At 42.1% G+C, this 27,623-nt stretch overlaps 2 protein-coding genes across 4 annotated transcripts; one reads left to right on the forward strand and one right to left on the reverse strand.

Annotated features, from left to right (window-relative positions):
- Positions 1-1,890: 1,890 nt before the first annotated feature.
- LOC118454889 (Fc receptor-like protein 4) lies at positions 1,891-26,293 on the forward strand. 2 transcript variants are annotated; one of them, XM_087838789.1, is made up of 7 exons: positions 1,891-1,921; positions 2,373-2,408; positions 3,657-3,917; positions 22,136-22,381; positions 22,463-22,651; positions 24,308-24,388; positions 25,999-26,293. In XM_087838789.1, the coding sequence occupies exons 1-7, from the start codon at positions 1,891-1,893 to the stop codon at positions 26,082-26,084; spliced, it is 930 nt and encodes a 309-aa protein (XP_087694915.1). In that variant the 3' UTR covers positions 26,085-26,293. The 2 variants fall into 2 exon arrangements, 1 of the variants encoding a protein (XP_087694915.1); XR_015718573.1 differs by lacking the exons at positions 1,891-1,921; positions 2,373-2,408; positions 22,136-22,381; ... (1 more) ...; positions 24,308-24,388; positions 25,999-26,293 and adding an exon at positions 3,997-4,153 and having other exon boundaries at positions 3,843-3,917.
- Positions 7,659-12,579, reverse strand: LOC148103560 (V-set domain containing T-cell activation inhibitor 1-like). 2 transcript variants are annotated; one of them, XR_015718578.1, is made up of 4 exons: positions 12,382-12,579; positions 11,110-11,442; positions 10,477-10,640; positions 7,659-7,748 (listed from the first exon to the last, which is right to left on the reverse strand). XR_015718578.1 is itself a non-coding variant. In XM_087838868.1 (3 exons), the coding sequence occupies exons 1-3, from the start codon at positions 12,437-12,439 to the stop codon at positions 10,531-10,533; spliced, it is 501 nt and encodes a 166-aa protein (XP_087694994.1). In that variant the 5' UTR covers positions 12,440-12,579; the 3' UTR covers positions 10,039-10,530. The 2 variants fall into 2 exon arrangements, 1 of the variants encoding a protein (XP_087694994.1); XM_087838868.1 differs by lacking the exon at positions 7,659-7,748 and having other exon boundaries at positions 10,039-10,640.
- Positions 26,294-27,623: the final 1,330 nt, after the last annotated feature.

The following is a 27,623-nucleotide window of genomic DNA, read 5'->3' on the forward strand; positions in this document are numbered from 1 at the left end:
AAGAGGAAGTAAGGACCATGATACTTCAAATTAAATTAAATGAAAACTTTTAGTGGACACAAGGCAAAGTACCAGTAATCTAAAATCCACCTTTCATCACATCTCCCTTGACAAACTATACCCAGCATAGCAGTTGATAGTTCAAAGGTTCAGGGGCCCGGCCACGAGTCCAACGGTGGCAACAGAGTAGATCCCAGGGGCGGCCATGTGGAAGGAGGCGGTGGCGAAGCAGGCATGGCTGACCACACCTAGACAGCTTGACTGTGGCGATGTGTGCATGTACAAAGACCCTCAGGCGGCTTGGCAGGTGGATGATATTCTCTCACCCAGCCCCTCGGGCAACTTGGTGGGTGGTCGATGGCGTGGATGAGACCTCTCAGGTGGCTTGGCAGATGGTCGACGGCAGTGTGGATGCGGATGAGGACCCTTGGGTGGTTTGGTGGGTTTTCATGGATGGGCTTCTTGGCAGGCTGTGCAGGACACAGCCCTGCTGGACGCAGACATGCTCGATGTGCCGGCGAGCTGGCTGTGCTGGCTGTGCTGGACGTGGGCCTGTCTTGGCAGGCGAGATGAGACCAGCCTCGCTTCTGGGCAGCTGTGGCTACAACCGTAGCCTCCACCAGTGTGTGAATGTGAGAGTGAATGAATAGTGGCATTGTAAAGCGCTTTGGGTGCCTTGAAAAGCGCTATATAAATCCAATCCATTATTATTATTAAAGTAAAGACTTTACAACCAAGTTAGTACAAACGTCACTAATGTCACATAACTTTGCCGACATGTGGCCAACAGTAATGTTTTAATGTTCTTCGTTATTAAACATTTGCACATCAATAAGTGACATATTGTTCAGTACTTACTTTTAAAAATTTACTCTTCGGCCGCCCCACTTCTGCCGTTTTTTTTGGCAAAATTATCCACACCCACCGCCACGCTATGCATTCTGGGATATGTTGGGCCACAAAGTCTACACCGCCATTTACGTGAAAAGGGAAAGAACATCTCTGAATCGAGGAGGGGGCCTAAGGGTCCATCTTTTGCCATCTTACAATGCTGTGATTGCAGCCATTCCCCAACTCTCTGTGAATGGTACTCATGGTCATTGATCAGTGGTTGTTGATCAGTGGTTGTTGATCAATGGTCATGAGAATTTGCATAATTATGATTGAGGAACTGACCTCACAGCCCATTGTTCCTTCAGTGGGCTGGTTTCAGTCATTATGCAAATGTGCTGTTTATATGATTGTGGAAACCTGCAGTCAGCTGAGACTGAAGAAGTCACCTGGATGAGTTTCTCCCACAAAAACGCTACGTCCAGATGAACAGAATCAACCTTTGGAGATTTACTTTCCTGGATGATTGAGAATGCATCAAGACGAAATAAAACAGGAAACAGCATTGAACGCAGACGCGACAACACGAACAACGTGGACAAGGCGACGAGAAACATGACAGACTAACACAGAAGACGAAGAAGAAGTAAAACTAAACTAAACTTAAGTCAACCAAAAGATAATCCAATTACTCAAAATGCTGGGTCAGAGACCCAGAATCGTGACACCACATTGTACCACCACAGTGAAAGAGTCCTGGCTCAATCAAGAGGAGGTTTTTTTTTTTTTTTAAAGGAGACATACTTAGCGTCAGTCTTCTTTTTTTCAGTTTTCTGTGAACACTGAAATGACCGACCTTCCTGAAAATTTTCATTCTTTCTTCTTCATCACTACAATACATCCCATGATTCACAGCTCAGCTTAAAACTAAAAGGTCAGAGACATTTATCTAAAGAACTGCTGCAGAGAAACCACAGACCCTCACTGAGCTACAGAGAGGAAGAAGGAGGGTTTAAGTGTTGCATTGAACAAAGCGATATCACACCTCTGTGTGTCACGATGGGACAAACACTTCTTCTGTGGCTGCTCCGTAAGTACAAATGCTGTCTTAAAATTTTATGTTTTTATGTTTATTGAAGTAAATCTGGTTTAAAGTAGCCGTGAGATAAAGCAAGATATATTTTATTTAAATCAATAACTGTTAACGACCATTTAGAAGGAAATGTCCAAAGAAAAAACGTCGAGGAGATAAAAATGTAAAGAGGAAGACTTGTGGCTTCTCAATAAAAAGAAAAAGGGAAAAAGTACTCCTGACTATCTGAGGTGTTTTAATTCAGCTCAAAGTTTCACTTTATTAAAAATTCAGAGGGTGTGGTCGATGCTGCAGATAAACCACCACAGAGTTCAACTGCATCATCACATCCTGTTCAAAGAAAACGTTTTGAGTTCATCAGTCTGAGGCTCAGTTCGTGGTCACTGTTCCTGTGAGTTTATATTTGTTATTAACACTGAACATTTATGATCTTGTGTTTTCTTTTCAGTTCTAATGTTTCTCCTCTACTGCACAACAAATCAAGGTTAGTGATCCTGTCCTGTGACAAAACCATAAAACAGGCCGTTCCCAGCACAGAACAAAAATGGAGCCAGAATAGAAACAGGTTAGAATCAGATGCTATGGTACGGTAATTTGAACCAATTTTATCCATTTCTTGAAGAAATAAAAGTAAATGCAGTAAAACTGAACAAAAGAATATTTGTATAAAAATGTATTAACAACATTAATGTTAAAGCAGTTAAAGATGACACCTCAGCTGAAGCAGTTCCTTACTTTATAGTAAGAGTGTGCACACAGAGAACCGACAGGTTCAAGCTGACACCTCCAGGCTGCTGAGGTGCAGCCAATCAGAAGAAAGGTGGAGCAAAGGAGGAGGAGAAAATTTGGCTTATTTGAGATGGAGGTCAGAACAGTGAGCTGTTGCATGAGCTGATGGACTGAAGAAAAACATCAAAATGTTCTTTATTTTATGTTATGTGTGATGTTTTAACATCTACTGAACAAGCTGCTCTGCTCTTCACCTTCATTCTGCAGCCCAAACACGCTGTAGCAGCCATAACTAAATGTATTGAATTTTTGATGATCAATGGGTTTTCATTTGTTTGGTTGCTATGGTGATGTGTAACGGGAGTCACGTGGGTGCTAGTGGTGACATTAAGAGGGCGTTGTCAGTCTGTCATTCACTGGTTTGGTTTTGGCAGAGAGGAGGGCTGGGTAGCCGTAGTTTTTGTTGACCGCTGCACACACCAAGAAAGATCTTTGTAACATACTTACTTTGTTGAGACTTATTTTATTTAACCCTTTCATGCATAGTGGTCACTACAGAGCTATTCAAAGGCTTTTCTTGTATTTGTGTCAGTGTTGATGGTAAACTTGCACATAAACCACTTCTGATACATAGAGAGGAGAGAAGCTGAGTAAGTTTCAAGTTTTTGCATTGCACTGGACAGCAACAGAAGCAGTGTTACCACATAAGTTTAAAAACAACAAAAGTTTAAAAAATATTTTTGATATTTTATAGTTTTTACACAGTATATAATATTTATTTGTCTTTCAAATTCATGAGTCAAAATGTATGTTGTAAAAAAAAAATCTTTGGAAAGTACATGTTTAACAAATTAAGTTGAGAAATCTTTTTTTTCATGCATCAAGATGAATAAAAATACTTGAGAAAAAAAATCCCGATTGAGGTTGTCAGAAATCATGCATGAAAGGGTTTAATGTTTTTTTTTTTTAATGTTTTTGCTCAAAAATATAAATTCTCTCACAGCTCGTCTGACTGTGAGTCCCAGCAGCTCTCAGTTCTTTAAAGGAGACTTTGTGACTCTGAGCTATGAGGAGGACGACAGCTCTGCTGGATGGACTCTGAGGAGAAACACAAGCAAACAAACTAGAGCTGAGTGTGAGGAGTGGGGAACACCAGCTGGTTCTTCCTGTAACATCAGACACATCTTCACATGGGACAGTGGAGTTTACTGGTGTGAGTCCAGAGAGGGTCCCATCAGTAACATGGTTAACCTGACAGTCACTGGTAAGCTGAGTGTGTGGAGTTAGTGTTGATGAAGCTGTGTGTAAATGGATGAAATGCTGTAGTTTGTCTCTGTGTTGAGGTGGATCAGTGATCCTGCAGAGTCCTGTCCTCCCTGTGATGGAGGGAGATGACGTCACTCTGCTCTGTAAAACAAAGACCACTCCCTCCAACCTCCCAGCTGCTTTCTATAAAGATGGCTCCCTCATCAGGGAGGAGCCTACAGGTCACATGACCATCCAGCATGTTTCCAGGTCTGATGAAGGCCTCTACAAGTGTGACATCAGCGGTCATGGAGAGTCTCTATCCAGCTGGATCACTGTCACAGGTGAGGCTTCTGTTTCTTTTACAGACCTTAGATCCAAAGCGACACAAATTGACCACCAAAATTAATTTTTCTCTTTAGTTTCAGGTTCTTCCACCTCTCCTCCTCCTCCTCGCCAGTCCTCTCCTCCTCTCTCTGTGATGATGTCTGTTCCCTCCACACTTGGGCTGCTGCTGCTTGTACTGGTTGTACTGGTTGTACTGGTGAAAAGACGTGTCCAAAGGAAACCTGAAGGTGAGACACACATTCTGCTCAATCTTAATGTGAACATATTAAAGACTTAAAGGGACAGTTCACCTGAAAAATGGATCAGATATCTTCAGCAGTGACCAGTTCACACTAATCTAAGTGGACAAACAGCACTACAGACCAAACACATGTAGGTGTGATTATGGGGCGAACTGTTCCTTTAAAAACAGTCACATGACACACATCAATAATGTTGATGTGAACAGAATCTTTATTTCATTTATGTTGATATACAATCATACATGGATATTCTTAGAAAGATTAATAACACAAATCATGAAACAGCAACAGTAACAGTTCTGTTATATTTAGGAAACATTTACATTTGATTTTGCAGACAGAGATGCTGCAGGAGCTGCCACCTGCTCATCAGTGAGAAGAACATCAGCAGACGGCAGAGACGGATCAATCAGGAGAAGAGGTACGACAAGTTTCCTGTTAGAAAATATCTAAATTTCTTTAAGCTCCTCTGCTGTTTCCACTGATAAGTTTCACCATGAAGCCAAGGCAAAGAGTCACTGAAGCAAGGTTACAAAGAGAAGTGACGATCAGTGAGCAGCAGTGTGGCTTCTTGCAGAGGAAGATGTGATGTTTTCTTTAAGAGTGTTGATGGAGAAGTGCAACCAAGTGCTTCAGCAGCAGCTTCACTGCGTCTTTGTGTATCTGGAGAAAACAGATGATAGTCCTGAGAGAGGAACTGTGGTGCAGTGCAGTGGTGATGGACAGGTTGACAAATGAGCTCAGGCAGGAGTCTCTGTGGATCATAATGTTTGCAGATGACATGATGATCTGTAGTGAGAGTAGGGAACAGGGTGAAGAGAGTGTTAACAGCAATCTGATCATTTTAACTGCAAACTCCTGAAGTTTGGCTGTTAGTGAGCCGAAACGTTCATGTTTTCTGTGTCCGCATGAAGACAACAATTAGCTTTGGTAAACGGTAACATGAGCAGCTCTGTGGTCACTACGTTTCCTGTTTTGAGAGCTAAACTCGGCAGAGGTGTAAAAGTCGCTCTAAGTTAATGAGCTGTGGCCTCATGTTTGCATGTTTGCAGTTCTTTTCTCGTGTTTACGTCCTGACAGCTAAACTTCTTTATTCTGTTTGTTTCAGATGTTTCATTAGAGACAACAGTCATCTACTCCTCACTGAAGATGACCCACACACCTTCACCACAGCTCAGATTCAAAAAGTGAGATTGTTTCCTCACTTGAAGAAGACAAAGAAGAAGACGACGTCTTTGAAACCAGCTGCAGTCGCAGTCTTACACATATTAACAGAGAAATGGCTGCACTGAACACATACTTTAAGAAGAGGGAGAAATAAAGGAGGACATAAAAGAGTGGAGGAAGGTGCACACAGGTGGACTACATCTTATGCAGAGGGTATAATCTGAAAGAGATTGCAAGATGGTGTCAGGGAGAAGGTAGCTAGGCAACATGAGATGGTGGTGTGTGTGATGACTTTGGACAACAACAGGAGGAAGTGAGTGAGAGCAAAGACAAGGTTAAATGGGGGAAGCTGAAGGAGTCGGTTTGATATAAATTTGGTGTAAAATTTTGTGATTAATAAAAAGAGATGCAGAGCTTCGAAGGGAGTGTTTACTTTTAATTTAGTTGTACTTTCTGTATTTTAAATGTGACATATAATTGAATAAACAATATCAAAGTCTTTCTCATTTATATATATTCACTTGTTGCATATGAGCCCCATCATGTGTGTCATTTGTAACCTGTAACATCATTTATTCTGATGCCTGCAGAACTGTCACATGCGTGGGATATATAAATTATAAACAATTACAAAAGGCAAAGTAATATTTTTATATTTGCTGTTGCATCACTCAAGTTACGCACTGTTACAGACACAAAACAATTTCAGCTTCACATGTACATTATAAATGATTACAGTCCAGTGATCTTCATGCATATATGCTACAAACAATACATTCATATATGATTTAAATATTTAGATCATAATATATTCATATAATAAAATATTCTCAGTAATTACAAGCCCTTTAAAAAATATAAACAAACATCTAAATGCTTAATAAATAAATAAATTAGCATGGATTTATGAAAAAGAAATCTTCAAATAGTCCTCCTCCCTCCATAGTTTATATATTCCAGTTGTGGCCACGCCTCTTTCAGGTGTTGAGATATACACCTGTTGACCTTCCATTACAGCTCCTCCTGGAGCCTCCTCGATCCTCACGATGCATTTTAAGAATTAAGACATCCTTCAGCATGAAAGGCTACGGAGCCGAGCAGGAGACATGGGAAAAAAAAAAAATTAAGACGGACTTTTGCGAGATCTCGCAAAACTAACTCGGCAAAAGTTTTAGCCGCATTCTTCCCATTAGCTCGAAGCTAACAGGAGGTCGAGACCTACTACAGCCGGGAGGAACACCGCTTTCCCGGCACATCGTGCCTCGACCTCCCGGTCGACTTCGAGCCAGCGTCCGAAGAATGCGGCTAAAACGTTTGCGAGATCTCGCAAAAGTTTTGCGAGATCCCGAGTTTGTTTTGCGAGATCCCGAGTTTGTTTTGCGAGATCTCGCAAAACTTTTGCGAGATCTCGAGTTTGTTTTGCGAGATCCGAGTTTGTTTTGCGAGATCTCGCAAAACTTTTGCGAGATCTCGAGTTTGTTTTGCGAGATCTCGCAAAAGTCTGTCTTAATTTTTTTTTCTCCCATGTCCCCTGCGGGGCTCCGTAGCTCACAGTGGTTTTTGGTGAGGAACAAAATAGTAAATGCAGTAAACAGAAACACAACAGGAGACTAGTCTTCAAAATATAACAGGAAGTAGGGACCATTATATATCAAATCAAAGTTAAACCTAAAGAAATGATCTATGTCATCGTTTTATCACAATTTCAGTTACAAACTACAGCCAGCAGGTGGCAGCACATCTTCTTTCTCCTCAAGAACACTTGATGATCACAGCCACTCCTCCACCATCAGTCCTCCTTTCACGGCCTATTTGTTTGCTCATATTTTAAGTCTCAGGGAGAAACAGATGTTCAAGGTGTGCAGCTGTTCTGCTGCTCAGGACTTAAAAACTGTGGAGATGAGTGAAACATTTTCTGATGGGGAGATAAACAGACACCGAAAGCATGTAAAACAGAAACCGATCTCCACAGTTTTCGAATCATTTTGTCAGTAATGGTCAGTAATAGTGTCTATATGTCTAGTTTTCCTGTAATACAAACAGTCTTATTTTGTTTTAGCCACACAGAGACTTTTGTGGGTTCCGATGTGATTCTGGAAAATTACAGAGAAAAAAAAAAACATGATCAGCTCCGACTTCCTGTAAAAGTAAGGACCGGCTGGTCTGTAAGTTTCACCAAAGGCTTCTTGTTGTTGACACAAAGTGTCCAAGAGCTGCATGCATCTTAGGTACAGATTTACCACTTTGAGCTAAAAGGAAGAAAAATTTAAAACAGCTCCTGTTAAAAGGACGGATGAAAACAGACATTTGGGGACAATTTATTTTTAAATTGGGGTCTGCACATAGCTCTGAGGGTGGCAGGGCCACAGCTGGATGTGAGGAGGGAGTGTTGACCCTTGATCCTTTAAACAGAGCTCATGATCCACTGACAGTGAGTCAAAAACATAAATAAAAACAATAACCAAGTCTGTGTAGGTTTTCAGTCATGCAGGAGGAAAAATAACTAGTCTAAGATCACCATAACCAGTTATGACTCCAAGACTCTTTTCTCATCCAGGTGAAACGTGATGTGATTTGCAACACGACAAAGTTAAACTAAGCTTTCATCTCCACAGGAATGGACTCATCTCCGGCACCACAGCTGCAGGACGACAGCATATCTCCATGCTCTGCAGCCATAAGGAAACACTGATTGGTTGTCATTTGTGAAGCATCATCTACACCTCCTTTAATGTTTATGGTCACCAGGGCATAAAATATGCACGTATAGAATCAGCAGTCAAATCTGACATGACGTGTTTTAAATGTTTTCTGACTTTGACCCAAAATAAGATTTAACATTATTTTAAAAAGATATTAAACAGACAGTGGGAAGCAGTGGGCAGCCATCGGCGCCCAGGGAGCAGTGTGTAGGGACGGTACCTTGCTCAGGGTACCTCAGGGTAGCCGTTCAGTGGATTCGAACCCCCGACCTTCCGATCATGGGGCCTGCCCCCACTTACTACTTCAGAAACAAAATAAAAGGCCTCGCATGAACACCACCATACACATCCTTCAGTCTTCTAGATGAAGTCAGATGTATGTAGTCAGAACATTCACACAAACGGTTAATAAAAAATAAAGAAAACAAGGAAAATTTTAATAATAATGTAACCACAACACATTATAGCTTATGTATGGATACATGTATGTATATCATCCATCTGACATGTATACACAGAGTCTTGTTTACTCCTGATGTGAGCACATCTTCTGCTCAGTTTCTTTAACAGATTTTATCCAATCATTGCACTGATAGATTTCCATTATATGAATTGCTTATTTAAAATGTATTTGAGTCATCACTCAGTGCCTGTTGTGTTGGATATTTGTCAGGATTATATGCTGCGCATTAAAACCAAACTGAAGCACGATAAACAATGGTCACGGCTGATCATGGTCCCCTAACACTGACTAACAGATAACTTTAATACACATATATAATAAAAGTACATTCTTTATAAACCAAAGAACAGATTAATAAAAAAATCAGAAACCTCTGGACTGTTTTAGGTGCAGCTGCTGTTTTTAGACCTGCCACCAGTCTTTGAATGTCTTCATCAGAAAATTGCTCAGGAATTAAATTCAAGTCAGTTTTAAACACAAATTGTAGGAGGTGTCTGACCCTTTCTGTACTGTCTCATTAAAGTCTACTGAGTGAAATCTTTGATCATTCGCCACATTAGCCTCCCTGTGACGTTGTCCACTTCCCAAAAGTAAAAATTATTTGAAAAGTTTGCGTTCGGACTCATTAAAGAAGATTGATCACAGAGACACAAGTACAAGAGAACATAATAGGATGTCTGCTGAGATCTTAAAACTGCAGCTGTGCTGGAAACAGTCCAGAGATGCCCAACCCAGTGATCAAAGGAGCTTGCAAAGAAAAGCGTCTGGACTTCTTTAAGTTCCTTGAAGACCCACCATTTGACCTTAGAACTGAAGAAGCTTCTCGAATGAGAGGTGAAACATCTTCAACTACGATGACCTGGATGACTGAGAACCTTCACAGACACCAAGCCAGTGATCTTAAATGTGAGGTAATCTGAATGGAAATCACTGATACGGTCTCAGCAAAAAGGAGGAAAGTGCCTGCAGTTGGTTAAAAAACAAATATTTTTTAAAAGTGCAAGATAAAGTGCTTGAAGAAGGTAATAAGGAGCTTATTCAGTATTATATTATATATATATTATATAGTACTTTGGAATTTAGGATGTTCCATGTCTTGCTACAGTAGATGCACTGCATGCTTCCACCTCTGCCCACATGCGCTGTGATATATATACATATAGCTTATATTACATGTCAATGCTGATTCTGTTGGTCTTTCTCAAAACACCCCCCCCAAACAAAAACAACACCTACTCGTTTCATTTTTTCCACTGAGAGGAGGCTCCAGGACAACCTGGAGGAAGTGGCTGGTGCTCCCATAACCCACCCCAAATAAGCTAAAGAAAAAGGATAGATTGATTTTTTCTTTTGGAAAGACTCAACCTATCATTTACTCCCCTATGCATACCAGCTGCTCCTCCACCTGCTGCCTTTTCCCAGAGAAAAGCCAAGCTCTGCTGCAAACTTCAAACAATAAAGCTCCAGGTACATAAAACCCAGGGTTAAACTCAAAGCTTTTTACAGCCACAATGGCAACCCACAGCACTGATCTAACATTAACTGATTTAACTGTAATGACTGGTGAGGTCTTCAATGCTGTCAATGCGCTGCGTGAAGCTCTAACAGAATCAGATCCTATTGAAAGATTCGTCTTTGTTGAAGAGCAGAACTCACTGTCAGTAAAGAGATCGGACACATTTTCCAGGTTCTGCGGGAAATTACATAATATCAGTAATAAGGCACAACAAAAACTGACAGGACAGGGATGATTACAGACAGACACTTATCCCTCTCTCCTCCACCCTTGGACTCAGTCTGGGACTCCTTGGTGTGTTTATCTGTAAAACCAGCAGAGCAGAAACAGGAGTGAGAACTGAGCTACCAGGAAAACCATTCCTGTTTTCAGCAGAAGTGATGTCACACCTTTCAGCAGTCACCCGGATGTCAGAAAAGCAGTAATGACATTATCTGCAGGCATTTGGTTAAGAACTAGAATCTCAGCGTTTCACACCATTTTCACCCATAAACACATCCAGCAGAAGAAGAAGAGAAATAAAGAATTAATTAGGGTTAGAGCACGCTCACTGCAGAGGTTATCATTTCTATTTTCTCTCTCAGACTCCTGCATCGGCATTAATTAATGACTGACGCCACTTTTCATCTCATACATTCATTTTTGGTAACAGAGACAAACATGAGCCTAAAGACAAACAAACAGACTTTGTCCTGAATGAAAGAACCTTTGATGCTCAGACATCCCACAGTGAGAAGACTTATAAACACCAAGTTCCACCTCTACAAACTTACCTGAGGTTGTGACTTTGAGGCTGATGGAGCACTCATGGACGACACTTTCTGTTTCCTTGGTTGTAATCTGACACTTGTACGTTCCTGTATCGTTGAGCTTGACGTTCCTCAGCGTCACTGAAACGTTTCCATCCTTCGTGGATGGATCCATCAGCTTCACTCGGCCTTTGAAGGACTCATGTTGGTAGTTTTCATATGGGCGCTGGTTTCTGTACAAGAAGACATAATCATCTGATTTGAGGTCAGCTCTGTTCCACTCCAACAGGGTGATCTCTGCATCTCTGGGACCCTGACACTGAAGAGGGGCATCTTGTCCAGGATTCACAATGAGCTCTGTGTGATTGAAACACAAAGATAAAAGACAACAAAATTAGTCATGTTTAAGACTGCACGTCTGTCAGACATGCTATGCTGAAGAACTGGTTGGACTTCCTCTCTATAGTTTGTTCTTCCAGAAGACGAGCCCATCCAGAGACTTCTGACAGGAACCGTTTGGACTGCAGGGAGTACTGAAATGAAGAAATCTAAAAGAGCATCAGTGTGTTTTAGTATTAATGTAATGATCACCTGCTCCTCTGCAAGCCTCAAAGTTTTTGCGACTTGTGCCAGCATGTTGTTTGAATGTCCACAGAGTGCATCAAAGAACATGGGACAGAATTTGTTTTTGTCTGTTAAACTCTGAATTTTACTTCAGTTGTTATAAAACATTGTGAAACAATGATAGACACAGCTCATGTATAGATTTAGCTTTCTTACCACTATAAAAATAGAAATCACCGCCAATTCCGACTTATTCGGGAAAGCACCCCACACGGAGCAGGGTTCACAATGTGCCTGGCAGATGTCAGAGCGCAGGTGTTTACAAGGACAGACTAACCCTCTATTGTTAAATAAAACTAGAGATAGATAAGATAAGCCTAAAAGCATCGATGCCAGATCAGTGCCAACCACAAACCTGATGATTATCTGACTGCGTTGTACGTGTCGTCATGTTAAATAGCGCAAAATATCCCTGTGTTGTGCAACACTCCCAAATGAAACTATAATAACGGTCCTTTAGGCCGCTGCAAAGACAGGGAAGTAACTGTAACTGTTTGTCTTGCAGTTTTTCACAACGGAGTTATTTCCTCTAATAACTCGCTGAAATAGTTTTCCGTTTATGGTACCTAGAGACTGAAACACACCAGCAGTTCGTTTTAACTTGTAAACACACGATGACGTTAATGTTTACATTTTTTTTCCCTCTTCCTGTCTCCAAGAACCGTGACTCACCTTTTAATCCTGAAACCAGGGTGACCAGCAAACACAGAAAAACCGCAATGGATGACATTTGTGAGGAAAAACTAAACAGCTGATGTTTATTTTGGAAACGAATAAGTGTTTTTTTTAGTGATGTGACGTTCTGTATCGAGGCTTCGAAGCTTGTGTCGAGTAATTGAGGTGACGTTTCCGCGAAGCGCGTATCGAGGCTTGCTTCATTTATGGGAGGAGCTGAAAATGATGACGTCCGAAGCCTCGCTGCCCGGCTGTACCACGTGACTGCTTCATGAAGTGGTTCAAACTTTGCCGCGAGATATGACAGCGATATAAACCCCTCAGACTTCATTCAAAAATGTGGGTGTTTGATGGAGAGTTGCGTTTAGTGAGAGTTTGGAGACAGTTTGGAGGTTTATGAGAGTGAGGAGAGAAAGTCAGGAGAGAATGGAGCCAGCTAAGAAGAGGAGGATGTCCTCCCCTGTGTGGGAACATTGTGATTTTATTCCTCCCAACAAGGTATGTAAATTTCTACAGAAGATGTATTTTCATAATACTGATGGTGCCATAAAACTTATGTTAAGCTCTCTTTACTTTTGTACAAGGTGAAGTGTTTGCTATGTGCCAGGGAGCTGGGATATAACAACAACACCTCATCCATGCTTAGGCACTACAGAGCTTTGCATGAGAATAAGGGGAACACCGATTGTGGAGCAAGACCAGGTGAGCCATCAAATGCCATGATAATATAGCATGCAGTAATGTTACTAAATGATATAACAATATTATACAGCTGTTATAAGTTACGTGTGTGATATTTATATTTGTGCTTTGTTTTTGTTGTCTTTCCTCAGAACAATCTCAAATAGATGAAGACCTGGTTAGCATGGTGATTGAGGACTCCCAGCCATTTAGCATTGTGGAGGACAAAGGATTTAAAAGATTTGTTAAATCATTAAATCCTAGCTATGTTCTCCCCACTAAAAGGTCATAAAAGCAGTGAAAATGTAGTTTTTACAGAATTAAATGTGAACAGGCAGGACTGAGGCCTCAGTGTGTAGCTGTCCATACCTCAACGTTACAAAAGCACAACCACTGTCCACACCCCAACCACACCTCACCTCACAGTAAATGATCATTTCTATTTTAAGCATTTCCAAATGATCATTTTCCATACTGCCAGTATAAATATACACAGTATACTGCATCACTACAATATACATGTTTTACACACTCCTTTTGTTGTTGACATTTACAGGCTGTCCAGTAGGTGTCCTACTAGAGCAAATGAAGCTTCAAGACGCTTTGTGCTGGAGTGAACCAATTGGATGAAAAGCTTCAGTGCTTCATGAAGCTTCATCTGCCCATCACTAGTGTTTTTATTTTTCTTTTTTGGGTAGGGGTGGGGTGACAGTTTGACACGTGACAGATTATGAGTCATTAAATGCGTCGGCGCTGTCGTTTTTGTAGCAGCGCACAACAGCACTCAAACTGTAAACATCGACGGTTACTCGCTGCCCCACAGTCCGACAAATAAGGATGGAGATCATTTTAGATTACGACCATTCAAGTGAAATTATGCGAAGATCAGACAGGAAGAATGAACTTCGGTCTGTCACAATCCGAGCTGCGAGGGTCAAAGAAAATGAGAACCAAACATAAAACATGTTTCAGATGTTCTGACATCGGGAAGTTCCTGCAGACATTTTGCGCCACTGGAACTTGGTGTCTGCGGTTTTATTCAACAACACAAATACCGGATGTAACGGCGACTCTCCCAGATCCGTGTTAACTCGAAACTCTTGAACATACCATATAAACAGAACCTCCCACTCTGCATAGACTCCTCTCTGACAGTCCTCTAGTGTTCATCAGCTGTTACAGCAGGCTTTACCTACAGTGAACAACGCGTTGGCTCACAGTAGAAAAGCTACAACTGTGTTTTAAACTGGAAACAGTGCGAAATAACAAACACGCAACATGCTGCTGCCATGATGTGGTGCTGCATACAGGTACATGTAAAAAAAAAAAGGAAATTTTGACTGTGAAAGCAGCTGAAAGTAGCCCGTGTCTAAAGCATTAAACTACGTTACACTCATCAAGTCACTTTCTTTGGGAGATCCGCTCCTTTCAGGTCATGTTTTCGGGATTTCTCTCGAGCAGCAGCTCAGCTCTTCCCCTCAAGTCGCCAGAAGAGAAACTCCACAGAGAAAAAACCCTCAAAGTTCATCTTCAGCGGAAAAAATTAAAAACAAGAAGCTGTGCGTCAAGACCGACAGCATCAGACTCCTCCAGACTGGTTTGTCTTGCTGTCAGCACACTTGTCGCCTGGTCACCAGCTGTATGAATTAAATGCAGCCTCTTCTGCTTTTGGCAGCTTAAAGGTGGATTACTGCAACCTAATGGACTGGAGCATAGATCGGACATGCGTATCCTCACTCATTTCACTCTTTTCAATTAAACTTTATTAATGTTGTGTTGGGCTCTTGAATAAAAACTACCCGCTCAAGCGATAACGTGGAGCAACAACCATCTTTATTCTAGCTTACTCTCCTGCTGATTACATACCACCATTTCCCCACTAGATGGTAAGTACTGCCGCCTAGTGGCGCATGATGTACATCAATATAAATTACACCACATCCCCCTTACTGAAGTTAGGCTGGTACATTCTTTTGCTCTTCAAACAAAACATAACTGCATAATATTTTTTTTCAATACAGACATACCCCCGCATTTCAGGAAACATAAACTTGGTATTTTCATAAACACTTTCTTTTCTCTTGTAACATATGTCCAACCATTTTACCTTTTAAACATGCTATTCTCAAAACCACAACTTAGCATTTGAAATACAACTTTCCCCTTTCCAAACAATTAGCTTCACAGATCAAGTCTTTTCGGTTTAATCACTTCCCTACCAGACCGGGTTCTAACCACACCTGGTGTATGTGGTGCGCTTGGCTCAGAAACAGTCTCTGTAGGAGTGGACTGGATCTGTTTTGCTTCGGTTTGAGTCTCTGTTTGCAGGATCGGCACAAGATGACTGCGGTTCCTTCTGATTGTCCCTTGGGGTCCACTGATGATGTATGATCGCGGAGTTGGGTGGACTGATGTCACTGTGCCCTGTGCTTTTGCATCCGTGATCCAGACTGGTTGCCCTGGCAACAATTTATCCAGTTCTCTTGTTCTATGTCTTTTGTTAAAACATTCAGTTTGTCTCAGCCTTTTCTCTCTCTCTGCACGACAAATCTGCTGAAAATCAGGCAGACAGGGCTGTAAGGTTTCAGGAAGCATTGGCAAGGTAGTACGAAGCCTGCGCCCCATGAGAAGTTGAGCCGGGCTGTAGCCATTCGCCAGTGCTGTTGTTCTGTATGCCAGCAATGCCTTGTATGGATCGCTAGCTTTTTTGAGGAGATTCTTGATGGTCTGGACGCCCCTCTCCGCCTCGCCGTTGCTCTGTGGGTACCTGGGACTACTGGTGACATGCTCAAAACAGTAGTCCTTTGCAAAGTCTCTCATTTCTTGACATGCAAATTGTGGGCCATTATCGGTAATCAATGCTTCAGGTATGCCATGGCGTGCAAACATTGACTTTAAATGCACAATCACATTGGCTGAACGAGTTGGGCTGAGTTGAGCAATCTCTACATATCTCGAGAAATAATCTACTACCAACAGATAGTTTTTGTCTTTTAGTGTGAACAAATCAGCTCCTAAATTCTGCCATGGCCTCTCAGGTAAATGTGTGGGCATAAGAGGTTCCCTCGCGTTAACTCTCTCCTGTATGCACAACCTGCACTTAAGGACAAGTTCACTGATCTGATTACTTAAGCCTGGCCACCACACTGCTTGTCGGGCACGTTCTCTACACTTAACTACCCCTTGGTGTCCCTCGTGTATTTTGTCCAAAACTGCATTTCGCATGTTTGCAGGTATGACCAACCTCGTGCCTCGCAGTAGTAGGCCGTTGTGTACACTCAGAACTGCTCTTTCGGACCAGTAGTGTTTTACCACTCCCTGCAGCTGGTTCCTGTCCGGCCAGCCCTCTGCACAGAGCTTCATGACTTGGGAACAGACGCTGTCAGACTGTAGCTGCTCACGGAGATCTGTAAGGTATTTGCTGCTAGTAGGAAGGCCCTCCAGCACCGCGTCAACGTAAATATCGGTGTCCTCCATAAGATCATTGTCTCTGGGCATCACGCTGCCTGCCAGCGGTGACCGTGACAGCGTGTCGGCTGTGGTGAGGCTTTTGCCTGGAATGTGCCTTATAGTGTAAGAATACCTCATTAGGCGCATGCGGAATCTCTGTATCCGTGGTGGAAGCAAATCCAAGGCTTGTCCTCCAAGTAGGCTCACAAGTGGCTTATGGTCAGTCTCAAGCTCAAAGTGTAGCCCTAGAATAAAGTCACTGAATCTTTCACAGGCCCAGGTGAGCGCCAGTGCTTCTTTTTCCAGCTGAGCATAGCGCTGCTCTGTGGCTGTCAATGATCGTGAGGCATACGCAACTGGTGACCACATGTCATTGTCTTTCTGTAGTAAAACTGCCCCCAACCCGTATGAAGAGGCATCTGCTGAGATCTTTTGGGGTTTGTTTGGGTCGTAAAGCTGCAGTACTGGAGCGGATGACAGTTCTTCTTTTAAACTGCTAAACGCGTTTTGTTGCTCATGCCCCCAGTACCACATGTTTTTAGTTGAAAGCAAGTCTCTCAGTGGTTTGTCTTTTTCGGAGAGGTTTGGGATGAATTTCCCCAGCTGATTCACCATTCCTAAGAAGCTCCTAAGCTCACTCACGGTGCTTGGCTCTTTCATATTCTGCACCGCACTAGTTTTGTCAGGGTCAGGACTCATGCCTTCAGATGACACAATGAATCCTAAGAATTTCACTGCTCTTTTGCCAAACTCACATTTTGACATGTTCAGGGTGACGCCCGCCTTCTCTGCACGGTCGAGGACAGCATGGAGTCTCATGTCGTGCTCCTCCCTCGTGGATCCCCAGACCAGGATGTCGTCCATGTGGCACACGACTCCCGCGAGGCCAGCTGTTACTTCCGTCACCATCATGTTTTGGAAATGCTCTGGTGCACTGGAAATACCAAATGGCAAACGATTGAAATGGTACCTACCAAATGGCGTAATAAATGTGGTGAGGAGAGCAGATTCTTTGGACAGCGGTATTTGCCAAAAGCCCATGTTAGCATCGAGCTTGGAGAAATACTGCGCACCTGTGAGCATGCCTAGTGTTTGGTCTACAGAGGGAAGGATGTATCTTTCACGACACACTGACTCATTTAATGGTGTCATGTCCACACAGATACGGACTTTCTCTTTGTCCTTTTTGGGGGCTACGACCATGCCGCAACACCAGTCTGTGGGCTCTTCCACACGACTGATTACTCCCAACTGTTCCATCCTCTCCAGCTCTGTTTTGACTTTGCCCAGTAGTGGCAGTGGAACACGCCTTGGCACTTTCAGTGAATAAGGTTTAGCGTCAGGCTTCAGCTTAATCGTGTATGGTTTTTGAACAAGCCCAAGCCCATCACATAGTTTCGGGTACGCTTTCTTCACTGTCTCGAGGTCAACATTGTCCATTCGGGCAATTAGTTTCAGTCTCACAGAAGCTGTCCTGCTTAAGAGAGCTACACGCAGATTTCTGACTACATAGATTGTCTCTGTAGTGCTCCTGTCACTGTAGGAAATGTCTTCCTTTGTGGACCCAAGCACGGTCAGTGCTGCACCTCCTGGTCCATACAGTGGCTTTTCAGCTTTTTGCAAATGTTCATTTGGCTGCTTAATGTCTTTGAATGTCTCCTCTGAGATAGCTGTGACATCTGCCCCCGAGTCTAATTTAAATGTCATGCTTTTGCCTCTCACGCAGATGTTAGCAAGCCACGGGTCTTCTCCTGAATCCAGTTCACCTAGGAAAAGTCCATCTGCACTGTCTGCCACCTCATGCACAGTTGTGGACCTACAAACTCTCCCGTAGTGTCCACGTTTCCCACAGTTGTGGCATTCTGCATTTTTAGCTGGGCACTGTGCTGCTGGGTGCATCGGTGCTTTTCCACATTTAGAACATGTTTTTTTCTCTTGTTTTGTCGTTTGTGGTTTATGTGGTTTGAACTGCTTTTGCTCTCTGCTTCTGAATTTATTTGGCTGTGATTTTCTGACATGCACGGCATCCACGGCTGTTTTGCCAGTGCTGCTTTCACCTCTTAGGTCAGTTTGCTGTCTTTTTATTTCCTCAGATTGTCTCGCCATTGTGATAGCTTTGGTTAGGGTCAAATCTTTGTTGAGCTGCATTCTCTCTGACAGTGATAAATCTTTAAGACCCACGACGAGCCTATCCCTCAAAAGTTCATCGTGAAGTTCACCATATTCACAGTTTTCAGCGAGAGCATATAGAGCTGTTATGAAGGAGTCAACTGTCTCTGATGGCTGTTGTACTCGCTTATTAAACTTTGCTCTTTCATAAATCACATTCTTTCTGGGGACAAAATGTCTATCAAATGCGTTTCTGACCGCATCGTACTGCTGGCGCTGCCCGTCTGTTAGGTCAAGTCCCCTTAGCACGTCGTCAGCCTCATCTCCCATGCAGTAAACTAATGTGTTCACTTGGTTAGCATCCGTTGAACTGTTCAGATTACTTGCCATTCTAAAACGCTCGAAACGTCTGATCCACTTCTCCCATTCCTGGGGCTTTGCGAAGTCGAACGGTTCCGGTGGCTTGATGGTGAAAGTAGCCGCTGGTGGAGCTACCATAACCGGGCCAGTTGCCGCCGGTAGAGCTGCTGCTTGCTCCGTCATGTTTGTCGCTAGCCGATCGCCAAGCTGACTTTCTTTTCAATTTTTCTCAGTTCACCGCTTAGAGCGAGTGCACTTCTGACACCATGTTGTGTTGGGCTCTTGAATAAAAACTACCCGCTCAAGCGATAACGTGGAGCAACAACCATCTTTATTCTAGCTTACTCTCCTGCTGATTACATACCACCATTTCCCCACTAGATGGTAAGTACTGCCGCCTAGTGGCGCATGATGTACATCAATATAAATTACACCACAATTAACACAATAAGGTTTTTAGCGGGTTAAAACTATATTTTATTTGTCATATGGAACTAAAAAGGGAGGCATATGCCCAAGAAAGTACGGGTATAACTAAAAATAAATGTTGCAAAGAAAAAATAATTACATTTAAAAAAGACGTTTTATGTAACTCTGATTATTTGTGTTTGTGTCTCAGAAATCCAAAGAAACAGGAGATTTCCTCCATAAGAAACATTTTAAGGTTAAAATGTGATTTTAATTGGAAGGAGCCTTTGTTTAAATAATCTTATTTAATCATTGTCTGTGAAGGTTCTCAGTCATCCAGGTCATCGTAGTCTAAGGAGCTTGGAAACAAAAGCGTCTGGACTTCTTTAAGTTACTTGAAGACGTTTCACCTCTCATCCGAGAAGCTTCTTCAGTTCTAAGGTCACTCTCCACCATTTGACCTTAGAACTGAAGAAGCTTCTCGGATTAGAGGTGAAACGTCTTCAAGTAACTTAAAGAAGTCCAGACGCTTTTCTTTCCAAGCTCCTTAGAATATTAAATCATTGTTTAAATATAACAGACTGACCCTCAACACTTTTCTATGGTTAAAAAAAATCAAGTAACCAACCCTGCTGATACTTTTCATTGTTTCTTGTTCGTAGCTTTATTAAATTTCACGATTCACGTCTCATTTTTAACCTAAAGGATTATAACCCCTTGTTTTTTTCTGACCTGCTACAAATAAACCACAGACTCTAAGTTGTGCTGCTGAGAGGAAGGAGGCGGGTTTAATTGCCGGGGGAAACAGAAAGATCTCACACCTCTGTGTGGTACGATGGGAAAAGTACCTCTTCTGTGGCTGCTCCGTAAGTACCTCATGCTTCTTTTTTCTTTTCTTTTTTAAAAAACATCTTAATATGTGCATTTAAGGGATTCTGGCTGGGAACAGCAGTGAGATAAAGCAGATATATTTGCATTTACTTAAGTATAAAAGTGATGACCATGAGAGAAACAGTGACAAAAGTAATAAAAAGAAAATGCAACTTTTAGGACAATGAATAAATAAATACTTGTGACTATCTGAGGTGTTTTAATTCAACTGTTTCTGTCATTAGCAGGAGGTTTTAACAGGTTCAGAGTTTTCTTTCCTTAAATTCATTGAAATTCTGAGTAAACCACCACGGTGTTAAACTGCATCGTCACATCCTGTTCAAAGAAATTGTTTTGAGTTCATCAGTCTGACACTCAGTTTGTGGTCACTGCTCCTGTAAGCAAAAACTCACTAAAAGACACTATCTCTACTTTTAAGATTAGGCTTAAAACTTTCCTTTTTGCTAAAGCATATAGTTAGGGCTGGACCAGGTGACCCTGAATCCTCCCTTAGTTATGCTGCAATAGATGTAGGCTGCCGGGGGATTCCCATGATGCATTGAGTTTTTCCTTTCCAGTCACCCTTCTCACTCACTATGTATTAACAGACCTCTCTGTATTGAATCATATCTGTTATTAACCTCTGTCTCTCTTCCACAGCATGTCTTTATCCTGTCTTCCTTCTATCACCCCAACCAATCACAGCAGATGGCCCCGCCCCTCCCTGAACCTGGTTCTGCTGGAGGTTTCTTCCTGTTAAAAGGGAGTTTTTCCTTCCCACTGTCACCAAAGTGCTGCTCATAGGGGGTCATATGATTGTTGGGTTTTTCTCTGTATCTATGAAGCGCCTTGAGGCGACTTTTGTTGTGATTTGGCGCTTTATAAATAAAATTGAATTGAATTGAAAAAAGACAAGGAATATTCATAATCTTCTGCTTTCTTTTCAGTTCTAATGTTTCTATTCTGCTACACAACAAATCAAGGTTAGTGAACCTGTTTTTATGACAGAATTACATAAAGAACTATTAAACAGGCCCAAAGAGCATCCCCAACCAATAATCCCAGATGTATGTGCTATGGAAATCTGGGAAGTACAAAAAAAAAATTAAAAATCCAATAAAACTCCAATTATTCTTTAAAAAATGTGGTTCAGTTTAATATTTTAGTGAAAATCAGTGGTTTAGACCAGTTAAAGATAACATCACTAAAATACAGTCAGTTCCTTATTTTCTGTGTGTACGTAGTGAACCATCACCAGAAGGTTCAAGCCAAAGGAAGGTCCATGCTGCTGTTCATACCGTCTCTTCCGGACATGCAGCCAATTAGAAAAAAAAGAGTATTGTGGAGATAATTTGTGATATTTTAAACAGATGATGAACTTAGGAGCTACATCAAGGCAGCAAATTCTACCAACCAGCTTTAGTTTATGACATGCGCAGAGTGCGCATTATCTGTTGAATAAGCTTCAGTTCACCTCAAATACACAATTTTTAAAAAAGTTTTTTGTTCATGATACAATAAATTCTCCCACAGCTCGTCTGACTGTGAGTCCCAGCAGCTTTCAATTCCTCAAAGGAGACTTTGTGTCTCTGAGCTGTGAGGAGGACGACAGCTCTGCTGGATGGACTCTGAGGAGAAACACAAACACAGACACCAGAGCTGAATGTGAGGAGTGGGGAGAAGCAGCTGGTTCTTCTTGTAACATCAGTGGCATCCTCCAACGGGACAGTGGGGTTTACTGGTGTGAGTCCAGAGAGGGTCCCATCAGTAACATGGTTAACCTGACAGTCACTGGTAAGCTGAGTGTGTGGAGTTAGTGTTGATGAAGCTGTGTGTAAATGGATGAAATGCTGTAGTTTGTCTCTGTGTTGAGGTGGATCAGTGATCCTGCAGAGTCCTGTCCTCCCTGTGATGGAGGGAGATGACGTCACTCTGCTCTGTAAAACAAAGACCACTCCCTCCAACCTCCCAGCTGCTTTCTATAAAGATGGCTCCCTCATCAGGAAGCAGCCTACAGGTCACATGACCATCCAGCATGTTTCCAGGTCTGATGAAGGCCTCTACAAGTGTGACATCAGCGGTCATGGAGAGTCTCCATCCAGCTGGATCACGGTCACAGGTGAAGCTTCTGTTTCTTTTGCAGATTTTAGACCAAAATTGACTCAAAGGGACAAAGATTTATTTTTCAAATTAATTCCAGGTTCTTCCACCTCTCCTCCTCCATCAGCTTCCACTGCCTCTTTCTCCTCCTCGTTTTCCTCTCCTCCTCCTTCTGAGCGCTCCTCTCCTCCTTTCTCTGTGCTGGTTTCTGTTCCCTTCACATTTGGGCTGCTGCTGCTGGTTGTACTGGTTGTACTGGTGAGGCGACATGCCCGGAGGAAACCTGAAGGTGAGACACACATTCTGCCCTCACTTAACATGTAAAGGGACAGTTCACCTCAAAATCATATTTGGTTTTCTCTGCTTAAGGCTTGAAAGTTAGTTTCATTTTATTGAATTAGATCAATGTGTTAGTCATACTAATCTAAGCAGAAGCAGCACTGCAAACCAAACGTATGTAGGTGTGATTATTGGGTGAATTGTTCCTTAGATACATACAAAAACACATGATTCAAAGGAAGTGTAGCACTTCTATTTTTGTGAGGACCGATTTGAGCCACAGACCTTCACGTTACTACCTGAGGGTTAAATCAAAGATAAACTACAGGCTGTATTTGTGCATCATTTTCTCCTCGTGCATATGATAATAATTTTGTGATTTTTGTAAATATACTTTTACATTTGGATAGTTTAGTTAGTTTATGTTTCCTGTGTTGATTGCAATGATGTACTTTGATGTACTCAATGATGAGACTTTGTGGTCAAAGAGTTTTGATGTGAGTAGTTCTGCTGGCGTCCAGTTTCCTGTATTATGACTAAAAAAAGAAGCTTTTTTTCCTTTTACCGCAGCTTTCAGAAAGAATTAGTTCTTTTTATTCCAGCTTTACTGACTAAAATGTTTCATTCACTTTCCATTATTCTTATAAATATTCATATTCCAGCTGTCAAACCAGCAGCAACAATAATGATTGTGTTATCAGAGGGAAATCTGTGGTATTTGCAGACAGAGATCCTGCAGCAACTGCTACCTCCTCATCAGTGAGAAGAACTTCAGCAGATGGTCGAGACGAGTCAAACAGAAAAAGAGGTACGACGAGTTTCCTGTTAGAAACTCTGTAAAAGTCCTCTGCTTTTTCCACAAGAGGCTCCATGACGTCGATGGCTGAGATTTTTAAACATGTGCTGATTTTTCATCAGGCCAACATTTATCATTTTAAATACTTTCTATACTTTTGCTTAATACTAAATATCATATGTTAGCATACTGTGTGAGTAATCATACTGCTGGATTACAAAGCTGCACATGCTTAGAACACTGAGAAAACCTCTGTGCTCACCTTTCTTGGTGCTCAGGCAGTTGTCCAAACACAAAAACTAAAAAACAAATTATATAAGAGGGAAAATTGAGCTTATTTCTATTTAGAGATGACTTCTCTAAACCCCAGTCTTCTTTAAAATTGAGTCTTTGCATGAGCAAAAAGACATGAGGCAGAACTGAAGATGTTAATTGATGATGTTAACAGCAATATGATCACTTTAACTGCGGATAACTAAAAAAAAAGGTTAAAAAGTAAAAGAAAAACTCTTAGTTTGTCCATTTGACTCTCACAGTGAACAGAAGATTTTATGTTTTCTGTGTACCACATGAGCACAGGGCAGCTATCACTATGGTGATGCTGTGCAAGTCAGGTAAAAACATTTATTTTTAAATCATTTATAAAAGTTTCCTTTACATGAGGTGTAAACAGCTACATCATTTTAACACCTGAGCAGCTCTGTGGCCATGACGTTTCCTGTTTTGAGAGCTAAACTGAGCAGAGGTGTTAAAGTGGCTTCAGGTTAAACAGAGGATGTGTTGTGAAGAACGTGCCTCAGGTTTGCATCTTTATCTCACCCTGGCACAAAAAGTACTGCATCTCTCACATGACTTTGTCTTGTTTTGCAGAGAGCGATCCAGCTGCAGTGCAGAGAACAGCTGACATCACTTACGGCGAAATCACCATCAGGACAAACAGCAGACACAGAGGTACGGCTGCTCCTCTTCAAAGGTCCAACCCTAAATCAAATTTTAAAAAGCTTAAATCTCAGCCTGCAGCAGCAGACACTGGGAAAACCACAATGAAAACATTACAGCGCTTTGGTCTTTCTGCAGTGTAGAGAGACTAATGTGGTCATATGAAGATGTTATCAGCTCCCAGTGTTGGGAAGGTTACTTTTAAAATGTATTCCATTACAGATTACAGATTACATGCCCCAAAATGTATTCTGTAACGTATTCCGTTACGTTACTCAATGAGAGTAACGTATTCTGAATACTTTGGATTACTTAATATATTATCATGCTGTTTACAACTACATGAATGTACTATTGCTGTGATTTATTACTGTTACTGAAGGTCCGCGGCTCTGAACCGTAGTAAAGGGACCTCTGGATAATACGGTGGGTTCGTGTCGGCTCGTAGCTGAAAAGTAGCTTTACTTTGTTGTCTGGGTCAACTTTGCTAGCAGAGACAGAGAGAGGTGTTGAAAGGCTGCTCCAACAGAACTTATTGTTTTTGGAGGAAAACACGAACACGGTGTACAGTCGCGTCTTAATAGCTTACTTACAACTGGGCTCGTCAGGCTCTCTTCTTGGCTGCAGTGGTTATTATTATATTTACATGCTTCCAGCTCCCGTTTCTGCTCGATGACAGCTCGTACTTTTCCTTTTTCTCCCTCCCTCGCTCACAGACACATAACGTGTATGGCAGTCCATTCTCCCTGCAGCACGGACTACACTGCCCTGCTACATTCTTTAGAGCTATACCTGTAGCATTCTGCCTGTTAGCTTAGCACAACAACAACTGCGCTTTCTCACCCAGGAAACACGCAGAGAGAGAGCGGCACCCTGTAACCATGGCAACCGTAACGCTGCCGCCTGGAACAACAGAACGTAGCTGTCAAACAAAACCCAAACAGGCCTGACCCGCCACAATATGAAACAGGGAAGTACCGCCGTGTAATCCATTTATTTCAACAAAGTAACTGTATTCTAAATACCACCTTTTTAAACGGTAACTGTAACGGAATACAGTTACTCATATTTTGTATTTTAAATACGTAACGGCGATACATGTATTCCGTTACTCCCCAACACTGTCAGCTCCACAAGGAAGAGAAGTGTGTTACGGCCCTAGCAGGGCCTCCTCCTGAAGGTGCCTGTGTGGGAGTGTCCTTCGATCGCTTCTGCCTGAGGTGCCACCTTTTCCCTTTTGTACAGCTGACTCTCGTCAGTAATTAAAAGTATTTAATCCCAGGGAAAGGTGAGCTCTGGGCCAGAGTGCCATGTGAGTGGTTGCAGCTAGTGAGCGGCTCTCTTTCCTTTTGGCTTACGTTTTACTTTATTGACCAACACCTGAGCTTTGTTTGTTTTCTTAAATGGTGATAGTGGCTTGTCTGTCTCTTTTAGTTGAGCTACTTTAATAAAACTCTTTAATGTAACCCTTATGCCTCCTTGTCTCCTTTTTCTGACCCGGACACTTTTTGTTACTTCCCCCTCACCGCCTAGACCCCTCAGGGGAACGTAACAAAGAGTTAACCTGCTCCTGCTCACATCAGTTTATCTAAACTTTCTGTAATCTGTGTGTTTGTGTTCAGATCTTCCACCAGAGCCAGCCGTCATCTACTCCTCACTGAAGCCGAGCCACACACCTTCACCACAGCTTAACCAGTCTAACCAGTGACGTCCAGCTGGCTTCCAAACACATCCCTGCACTCCTCTCTATATTATATATTATTTATTCAATCATATTCTGTGTGTGTTTACAGTTGTACAGCTGCACTGGAACAGTTTGAATGTAGAGCTCGGGATGAAGTGGAAAGTTTGTTTGTCTTTAATAAAACATTTTAAAGGTGATCCAGTTTCGCGTCACACAGGAAATTCCTTCTAGAAGCAGATCCGATCACTCTGCAGCCATCATGAAATGCTGCATTGGTAAATATTTATGAAGCATTATCTGCACTGTCTTTTATTTGAATGGTCACCAGGACATAAACACTGCATGTACAGGATCAGCAGTCAAATCTGACATCAAACATTTTTTAACGTTTGCTGACTTTGCCCCAAAATAAGGTTTTAAAAACTCTTTTTCACACATGGGATTTCAACCTCTGCAACCATCTTTACTGTTGCTGTCTGTCATAGATTTGAATTCAGGGTTTTCTGAGTGCCACATGTCTCTCTTAGACTGACCCCCTCCTGCCAGTTAATATTATAGCAGCTTATCAGACCTGTGATGCAGAGGTGTTACAGTCACTTCAGGTTAAAGAGAAGATGAGCTGTGGCCTAATGTTTGCAGCTCTAATCTATAAAGCCCCTCATTCTAAAACAAAAGTTTTGTATCAGTCACATGACTTGGTATGACTGAGAGCGATCCAGCTGCAGGTTATTCTTCAGTGCACAGAACAGTTAATAACTCCATCAGGACAAACTGCAGACACAGAGGTACAGCTGCTCCCTTTTTCACACATACTGCAAAACAGCACACAGGACTACATCTTATGCAGAGGGTATAATCTGAAAGAGATTGTACGGTGATGTCAGGGAGAAGTTAGCTAAGCAACATGAGATTGTAGTGTATGTGATGACTTTGGACAACAGCAGGAGGGAGCGAGCGAAAGCAAAGAGTGGGGCAGGGATAGCTCAGTAGGTAGAGTGGTCGCCCCAGGAAGGTCGGGGTTCGACTCCACTGAATAACTACTCTGAGGTACCCCTGAGCAAGGTACCGTCCCTACACACGGCTCCCCGGGCGCTGCATTGGTGGCTGCCCACTGCTTCACTGGATGAATGGGTTAAATGCAGAGGAGTAATTTCCCTACGGGGACTAACGCATACACACACACACAGAGTAGAATTAAATGGCGGAAGCTGAAGTCGGCGGTTTGATTAAATTTGGTGTGAAGCATTTGTGATTAATAATAAAAGAAACCTCAGAAATGATGCAGAGCTTTGAAGGGAACCACCACTGAATTTTATTTATTTATTATTTTCGCTGTCACAGACACAGAACGGCTGTTACAGTTACAAAAACATTAAGTGAAAGTTTCCTCTTGATTTATTGTTCTATTGAGATCATGTAATTTAAAATGTAACATAAAATTGAGTAAAACATATCAAATTGTTTCACATTTATGCATCATTCATGTATCAAATAAACAATTGCTGTTTATGATTGCAACCAAGGGTGGCACCGTCATCACAGTCTACAGGGAGAAGGTCCAGA

Source organism: Neolamprologus brichardi, chromosome 3 (assembly GCF_056152115.1).
Source record: "Neolamprologus brichardi isolate AB-2024 chromosome 3, ASM5615211v1, whole genome shotgun sequence".
Lineage (NCBI taxonomy): Eukaryota > Metazoa > Chordata > Actinopteri > Cichliformes > Cichlidae > Neolamprologus > Neolamprologus brichardi.